At 35.8% G+C, this 9,353-nt stretch overlaps 1 protein-coding gene across 1 annotated transcript; it reads right to left on the bottom strand.

The window, feature by feature from the left end:
- Nucleotides 1–267: 267 nt before the first annotated feature.
- Nucleotides 268–6,241, bottom strand: LOC7491283 (kinesin-like protein KIN-14I). Its single transcript, XM_024585488.2, has 19 exons — nt 5,778–6,241; nt 5,510–5,676; nt 5,274–5,417; nt 4,934–5,173; nt 4,760–4,831; nt 4,455–4,523; nt 4,286–4,363; nt 3,997–4,128; nt 3,830–3,911; nt 3,591–3,686; nt 3,335–3,508; nt 3,144–3,250; nt 2,860–3,038; nt 2,521–2,682; nt 2,169–2,422; nt 1,911–2,074; nt 1,653–1,811; nt 827–1,314; nt 268–738 (listed from the first exon to the last, which is right to left on the bottom strand). Exons 1-19 carry the CDS (start codon nt 5,896–5,898, stop codon nt 606–608), a joined length of 3,021 nt encoding a protein of 1,006 aa, XP_024441256.2. The 5' UTR covers nt 5,899–6,241; the 3' UTR covers nt 268–605.
- Between the last annotated feature and the right edge of the window lie 3,112 nt (nt 6,242–9,353).

Raw genomic sequence — 9,353 nt, 5'->3', positions numbered from 1 at the left:
CTTGTGTTTTTTTTTTTTTCTTTAATTTGATGTTGCTATTAGAAGGTTTAAAGCAGATGGTTTAACACAATCATTCCAGTTCTGTCTTTTCACCATCTTGTTTTCTTTTATGAACCATCCTTCATCCATTTGTTTTACCGGTAGTGTGCTCGTACAATACAAGAGGATTAGGGGAGAGCAATTTGTCAAGTGTCTTAAGCTATGGAGTCAACTTCAAAGGTCTAGTTTGACTCCATACATGCAATCAAAATCACAACTAAAATCCAGTTGAACTAAAACCCTTGATCTTAGAATTAAAATTTTAGTCATTGAAATCAATTTCGAGTTTACAATGTTTCACATAAAGACAAGTGGTAATATGGAATCTGAAAAAAAAAAAACAAAAAAAAATCTCTCTCGTCAAATCCAAGCAAGTCAGGACACATCTGGTGAGCTCGCCGAAGGATGACAACAAGCAACTGGAATTATTGCTGCATTAACTATATTATAAACAATACAATGGCTAAAAAAAGGGAACAGTGTAAAACTTTCCTTCTTCGCTCAGAAGGAAAAAAAAAATCAAAGTATATAAATAATCTGCAATCCCCCCAGCAGGGGTAACTTTCCTACTTCCTATTTGCAATCTTGCGTTTCCCGTCAACTGGAGCAGCATGCCTTCTGTTCCGTTGCAAGGGAACTCCACCTCCATTTGCTAACTTTCGTGATGGTGAAGGGCCTAGCGAGGGATTCAAGTTCTTGCTGCAAAAGTTGAAACTTGTAAGAGAAACCTGCTAAATGAATTAAATGAATGAATTTGAGACGCAATTATAGATCACATCTACAGTACCTTAACTCTGGATTCTTTGCTGCTTTTGAAATTGCTTTGCTAGTTTTTGACTCAATCCCATTTGTCATACTGGTAAACTTGGACTGATTGAATTGCCATAGAAAATCAGGTTCTGATGAATCACTGGTGGCAGCATCAATATCATCCATGTCGTCATTATTAGCGAGATTGAGCTGGCTGTTACCCACTAACATATTAAAGGATTGTTCTGGGTAAATTTTTGAAGAGTCTGAAAGATACTTGTGGTAAAAGGCATCCGGCAAATTGCCATTTTCGGCTTCCCAACATCCTAGAGATTTTTCAACCATGTTTACTGCATCCTGTTTGTTTACCATGACTTTATCTACCCACTCACCCGAGGCCATTTCCTTCTCATCCTCAGCATAATTTAGACTAGGGCTAATGACTGGAGGCCACGGAGGTGAATTTGCTAATATCTCATCAAGATCAAAGCTTTGTCTCTTCTGCCTCAGAGTAGATTTGTGAACCTGAAGAAGCAGCAGCACATCACAATTTATAGCAACCAAAACAACTGAACGGGTATAAAGATAAGGAAGAAGAAAGGAATCGACCCTTTAGAAATGTAAAGGAAACCTGACTATCAATGGTCAACAATCTTCTACACATTTTAACGCCTAATCCTATTCATAAATGCATAAATTCTAGATACTAAAATATTTGATACTGTCATAGATTTTATGCCAAATAAAACAAAGTGAAACATGTAGCTGTTGTCCATGGTTTCAGCACTTACCACCAACTACAATTTTGATCGGCTTTATTTAAGAACTATTTCAACCAACAATGATCGGAAAGTGAGGCTCACCTCTATGTTGCCCACATCACCCATTGGTTGCCGGAAGAGATTGCTATCATTTGCATCTCTGAGCCGATGGTTAGAATTGGATGGTGATGATTCACTTCCTTTTCTTCTGTGTTCCGTTTCTCTCTCTTTTTTTGCTAATGCTGCCTTTTGATTAGCAATCTGTGGGGATGAAAAGTTTTAATATAGATCATTAAATTGTGCTGAATGGTTAAGATAAATGTTATGGAAAAATCAGAAAGGGGACAGAGAATGCAATACTTGTTCTTTGAGTTCTTTAACATCTGTACTGCCCTTGTTCACCTGAGCTGCACCAAGTTCCACAGTGGCTACCCTCTCAGCAAACTTCAATGTACTAATTGTTTCTCCTAAAGCATCAGGCTCAGGGCTTATGTGAACAAACATCAGTGTCTTGGCTTGCCCTCCTGAAAGAAGAATTTCATTCCAAAGATATAATCATTTCCATGGAGAGAAAGAAACAGAAAAACACTAGATTGAAAAATGTGTTTACGACCGTACCAAGTGAGTCTTGGAGCAGTTGTGTAAGTTTGCTATTTCTATAAGGTACATGTTGATTCTTCTGGGCAAGGGAAGCGATGACATCACCCAAAGCTGATAGGGATTTGTTAATGTGTTGTGCTTCTTTTAGTCTGTCTCCGGTCACTTCAGATTTGTTTACTCTTTCACTCCCTGCCAAATCAACCAGATGCATACAGCCACGGAGAATAGTTCCGGATGCTAAGTCTCTTCCTTGAACATGGACAGTCAGGCAACTACAATTCACAAAAATATAAAAATATAAGTCACCCACTCCAGAAGTCACTGCTCAGAGTCATTGCAAACAGAAATATATAAAAGAACAAGTAGTCACCTATGCGAGCGACTACTACGATCATTAAGGGCTGTTGCACCTACTGCACGATTCCTGTGTCCAAGGTTCATTAGATCAATAACATCATGTGTTGATGATACAGGAATGATGTTTGCATCCGGTACATTCAGACCTGTTTGAGAACTGTTACGAATTTCTAATGTGTCAATAAATTAAGGATTAGACAATCTACTCTTAACTGTATAGAATACCAATGTCTGAATGACTTCTCATGTCTTTAATTTTTAATTTAGGTAGTTTTGGTAATAGCGGTAGCTGCTCATGCAATCCAGTTCATAACTAGTGCTTAACCAGGAAACAACACTTCGTAAAGGATATCTTTTGTTACTTCCATCAGTAACAAGGAGATCCCTGACTTGCTCATTGTAAATCTCTATCATTTGTACAGCAACGTTGTAGCAGAAGATGTCCTTCCTTTGCTCTGCTAGAAGAAACAAATCACCCAATGCCCTATAATTTACACCTTTGTTTTTCTCACTGAGATCTTTGGGCCCTGTCTGCAAACATGAATTATGAAGTTAGGAAATTTTGCATAATTTACAAATAAACATCAACGAAAACAAATTTTCTACATTCAAGACATGCCCGGTTTCTCTTTTTACCATGGTGTATGTTTTTCCTGATCCTGTTTGACCATATGCAAATATGCAAACATTGTAGCCATCAAGAACAGACCGGATTAATGGCTGCATATCAGAGAAGACCTCCGCTGCAATGCAGTGTAAGTAAAAGTGTAAAAAGGAGTGTTGATTTGCATTAATCAGAATAAATTCTAAATTAAGAGCTAACCGACCTTGGGTAGCACATGGTTCAAAGACTTTATTGAAGCTAAAGGACTTGCATCCTTTTCCATGTTTTGACGCGGTGCTAATAGTAATATTCCCATCTTCTATGCTATGCACAGTGCTCAAATCGTTTGATTGTCCAGACAAAAATGGTCTCACTCGACAATAAACCCGAATACTCCCTGGTCAAAACAAATATTAGGGCTTAGATACATAGTAAAGAAAAACATGATTCCTAATCTCTTGTGGGAAAGTGTAACTGACCCTTTAGGTCCTGCACTTGATTGTATAGCTTTCGATTTTCCTCGAGAACCTTATGGTAGCCAGAAGCAGCATGAGCTAGACCATGGATGTGCATCCCTACGTTGAAAGACAAGAACTCCAAACTTAGATAGAAAGAATGCTTAATCAACGTTGCCCCCTACAACGGCCATGCTCATCCACCAAAAAGGAACATTCCTAAATAACCAAAAGTAAAATCAAATTTCTTCCTGAGTACCTACCAAGACTGTTAAACTCCTCATGAAATTTCATTTGCATAAACTGCATACCAGCTTTTGTTGTACTAAGCGTGTTTTTTAATTCCTGCAGCAAGGAATAATTAGGAGGAGCACTCTAGTTTATTAATCCGAAAAAGAAAATAGTGGAAAAGAATTACAATCAGTCGTACCTGAATATCTCTTTGTTGTTTATCAAAGATCATTTGCTGTTTCTGGGTTTTATTTTTTAATTCCTCCTCTGCAATTTGGTTTTTATGAAAGCATTCCTCTTTCTTTATCAATCTGACATTTTTGTCTTCAGTCTACATGATTTCAACAACAGACATGAACCCCTTAGAATTTATCCTACAATTAAAAGCATCATAGGCTTCACACTGGTAGTACTTTCTCATTGTCTTGATAACATTCTCGAACTTAGGAGGCCTTTCGCTATTCAGTAGATGAAGATTAAGAGATTACCCTTTTATTATCACCAGTAGATTTCAGCAAAAACTTGTTTCCCTGAGAGATGGCTATTTCTTTAGGAGCTTCCTTTGCCTATAACATACAATACAGTTGCATAAACAAATAGTTAGACAAATACTTATCTTCTGCAAACTCATTAGTTTTGAATGATCAGCTGGCATACCATATCATATTGGCTTGCAATGCGACTCTCAAATTCCTCCACAACCTTACTGAGCACTGATTCCACCAACTATTGCAAGCAGAGAACATGTAAAATCAACGTTAAAGGTACTTGCAAATTCTAAGGGTTGGTAGTATTTGAGGTCAGCAAATTTGGGTTTTAAGTTTTTGAAATTGAGGAAATGCGATCGACAATCAACCCATCAGCAAGTATTCTATACCGAGGCAGATTGGCAGCCTCAAGACGCGGGTGTGTTCCTCAAAATGTTAATATAATGCAGCAGCAATGAGCGCATAGATTCTTACCATTGGAACTTCTTCTGGCTTCTTATCCAACAAAACAGCACGAACAAGCATGCTCAAGGAACCAGACCCAGACTAGAAATGAGGGGGAAAATGAAAAAAAAAAAAATAAGACATAAATCTGAAGCTGATTGAGCAAGCAAGTGCTTGAATTTAAAATCAGTTAAGCTTACCAACCATTTTATTAGAGTACTCAAGATCACTGGACAGGGAGTTGAAAGATTTTCCATTTATTGACAAGTTCCTGGATAATGAGTTCATGAATGGTTCCGAATTTTTTCTTACAAAAGACTTGGCTGACACTGGCGGTTTTACATTTCCACCAAATTTCCAAATCCCATTTCCACCAGTTTGTTTCCACTCACTGTATGATTTAAGTGCCAAAACAGTATTCACAACCCTTGCCGATTTTCCTCCCTAGGAAATACAATGAAATGAATCAGAGTTAGACAAATCAAGCTCTCCATATCTAATTCCAAGCAAAGCATCACTTGCATATAGTAAATGCAATACATACTTGTTCCAGATCAGATGCCTCAAAATTAGGAATCCCCATCTCCTGTACCGCTACAAGGAAATTTCTTACATTTTCAAAGTACTGAAATGCAGATAATGCTGCTCCATCGGGTATAGGAGCAGCATCGCATGGACTCTCCACGACCTAAAATAATTAAAATTTAATTAATCACTAATGTCCAACAATTATTATTTGTAAGAAGAAAAAAAAACAGAGAGAAGGAAAATTGGCATCACCTTAGGCACACCCCCGGGTTGTATCTTATTGAGAGCATTGCAAAGAATGATTCCACTTCTCAATCCAAGCCTAAACTCTTCTTCAGATGGCTCTGCTGGCAAATCTTTAGCTGCAACCACTCCTACCATCTTTCTCAACCACCCCGCAGCTTCATACCTTCTTGATGCTAACAGCAAGAAATCTCAACAAAATTAACACTTCCCATAGACAATTCTGAGAAAATGAATTGTTCTATTGCAATGGAAAGAAAAAGGAAAAAAAAACTACCGGCTTCTTCAGCTTTCCTGGACTCCAAATCGAGATCTCCGAGTCTATTACCATGTTGCTGCAGCACATCCTCCACTACGGACGCCACCGAAAAAGACAATGTTCCTCCTTCACCAGCCATTCTGTCGCAAATTAATGTTACGTATGCTGCTATCTATTTCCCTCTTTCTTACTATTAAACCGGTCTCTATTTTAGTCTGTTGGAGCTGAAACAAATTGAAAAAAACAGAGATTGATCGGAGAAGAGAGATATAGAAAAGGACGGGAGGATGAGGAGGACGTTCGATGTATATTTTTTAAGAGGTTAGTTTGATGCTAAAACCTCTAGAGAGAGAGATATCACATTCTCCATTAGCTTTTTTTTTCTGCTTTTCAGTTTTTATTTTTCTTTTTTCTTCCTTCTTCTACAAACAAAGAGAGCTACCCTCCTCTCTCTTTTTATGACTTTGCTTTATAGATGGATGGTATCAGTAGTGGACTCTCTCTCTCTCTCTCTCCCCCCTGCCCACTTCACTCCTCATAAGCTACTTCTCCCGTACCTGTCTCCGAACCTCTTGGCTTCTAAACACGATCACTGCCATCGTGCTTCAGGTGATTTTAGCAGCGCGTGCATGATCAAGGTTGTTAACTTTCTGATTAAAGGATTGGAGTGTGTTTTTCACGCTCTTTTAGCTTGGGTTATAGACCCAGTCAATTCGAGTGGCGTGAGAACTAGCTCTCTTTTGAATAAGAGGCTAGAGTTATTTTGCGAGTCCATGTTTTTAGATCTTGCATGGCAACGTAGCTGCGAGTTTATTAAAAAATTAAATTTCTTTATTTAAGATTAAATTATTATTATTATTATTATTTTCTATTATTTTAATCTAAAAATTTTTTAAAAAATACTTTTATATTTTTTAAGTAAAAATTACTTAAAAAATAACCACTACCACTGCTATTTAACACTAGAAGGAAATCTAACTATAACCTTTTGTATAAAATTTGTTTGGAAGTGAGGGTTGCGGTTGTTTTTTAAAGTGTTTTTTATATCGAAATGTATCAAAATAATATTTTTTATTTTTAAAAAATTATTTTTGAGATCAACGCATAAAAATCAATCCAAAATACATAAAAAAAATTAATTTTTAACAAAAAAAATTAAATTTTTTAAAAACACGATGCAAACGTTCTCAAGGTAAAGTCTTATCTTCTTATTTGTTTTATTATATTTACACAAATAATTACTAGGTTGTTTTAGATTTTATTATATATAATAGAAAAGTTTAGGATTACAATGTTGTAAGTATCGTATCAAACCATTCAAATTGAATAAAACAATAAAAAGTTGTTTATCTATCGAATTTGATGCTGGCCCGGCTTGCCTTTCACCTCCATAATTAAATCTTTACAATTACAAGTGTAATTAAATTACAAGATTTTTAAGATAAATGAAATATCGACTGAATAATTGTTTATTTTGGTGGCCAATCTAAAGAATAAAACAGAGATCCTTCCTTCCACTGGATCGGAGTTCAAAATTTAAAAAGGACAAAACCGTTCAAAAATTCAAAACCTCATTGCTATGAAAGTAGGTGGGCGGTGTGTCGGTCCATCTCAATGACTCTCTCACACATAATGGTGCCAGGTTCATAAGTTTGTCCTAAGCTTACTGAAATCCCAAATGCAATATATTCCCATGCGACTAGCAGAAGCTCCGGCCACCGAGTCATGCTCCTGAATTTAGGGAAATTGGGCTAGTCAGGAACTCTTTAGATTGGAAAAGAGGTGAGTCTTGACAAATAAATCCAAGGTCACTCTCAGCTTGAACTCAGCTTCCATTTTCTAATTCAGCACCAAGAAAAAAGAGAGAGGCTAGTCCAGTATATTTGGACCATAACTATTCCTACATTTGTGAATCTGGCACCTTTTATCATTTTTTGTGACTGAAGCTTGAATGACGCGAAATCTCATAAAAATAGAGAGCTCCTCCTCCGACCACAAATTTTTCTTTGGAATCAAAGTAAAAGTAAACAGATAACTAATTAAAAGAAATTTATCTGCTCATAGGTTATTGGTTGGGAGAGTCGGTGGCTTTTATTTTTTAATATTGTTTTAAAGTATTTTTTACTTAAATAATTTTTTAAAATTTTTTTTATTAGCACATCAGAAAAAAAAAAAAAAGAGCTCCAGCATAATCTTTAAGAAAGTAAAAAGTTGAAAAGCAACCATATATATTCTATGCGTCTAATGCAGCCAAATGTTACATGAAAATGACACTCAATTGTTTGAGAGTGTAATTCCCTCTACTTTTGAAATTTTTTTAAAAAAGTTTTTTATCTACAAATATGTTAAAAAGAAATTAAAACAATATGGAAAAAAAATAAACATCAATACCTCAAAATTATTGTAAAACATTAAAAAAATTAATATTTTTTTAAATTAAAAATATTTTTATAAAACACTAAAACAAACCAGCTTTAAACAAATAAAAATAAAAATCCTTCACCACAATCACAATCTTTAAGCAAGTACAAAGTTGAAAAGCAACCATATATATATATTCCATGCGTGTAATACAGCCAAATGTTACATGAAAACGGCCCCCAATTGTTAGGCGGCGGGTAATTTTCAGATAGCGGAATGGTGGTTGAAAACGGTTGCCAACCAGTTTATGTGGAGTTTCATCATGATCGAATTAACCAAACGCCGCCTGACATGTCATTACGTTCACTGTATTTGGATCGGAATTCCGTAGCTCTTATCGGTTCAGATCACCTAATGATATTACTCATTACTTTGGCTAAAATTAAGCACGCTGATAGCTTTGTTTTTTTTTCAAAAATAAAAAAGAACAAAAGAAAAATAAAATGCTGGTTGGTTATCTCATACTGAACATTGCATCCACGTCATATTATCCTTTTATGAAGAAAAAAATCCACCGTATTTATATTGATATATCATTTGTCAGGTGAACACTCTATATAAAACTTTTTTTAGATGATGATAAAGTTTTTATTTATTTTAATTATCATAAAATTAAATTTCAAAAAATACCGCAGCATGGCATCGTGCGTCCTGCCTTGCCAAGTGACCTAGTAGAAACCGGGTGGCTTCAACGTTCAAAAAATTCAAATGGATGGTTCGGTACCGAACCAGCCAGCTTTGGATTTCTTGTTGAGGCCCACGGGGCGCGGCTTTACTAGGTCCCACTTCACGAGCGATCGACCAGTATTTGATCATAAAGTATTCTATTCTAACAAAGTTATGATCGTGTAATTAGAAAAACATTTGAACTGGCGAATTAGAAACAGCCACGTCAATGTAAACACAGTGCTTCCCGTTAGGTGGCACATCTCTATTGGATGCTTTAAAAATATGTTCCGCCAACTGCAACCTAAGCCCGTGACTTTTACCGTAAGGGGCAAACAATTATGATAAATAAATTATAGAACGATAGACCTTTCTCCTCTTGTTATTTGAATTTGGAAAAGAAAAGGAGAAAACTTTGTCATTTTAAATAAAAAAATATTATCTTGAATAGGGATTTATAGTTAAAAAAATGGATAGAATAATTTAAAAAAAACCCTAACAAAATAT

Source organism: Populus trichocarpa, chromosome 14 (genome assembly GCF_000002775.5).
Source record: "Populus trichocarpa isolate Nisqually-1 chromosome 14, P.trichocarpa_v4.1, whole genome shotgun sequence".
Taxonomy (NCBI): Eukaryota; Viridiplantae; Streptophyta; class Magnoliopsida; order Malpighiales; family Salicaceae; genus Populus; species Populus trichocarpa.
Note: the sequence above shows the minus strand (reverse complement) of the source record. Positions and strands in the feature narration are given on the sequence as shown.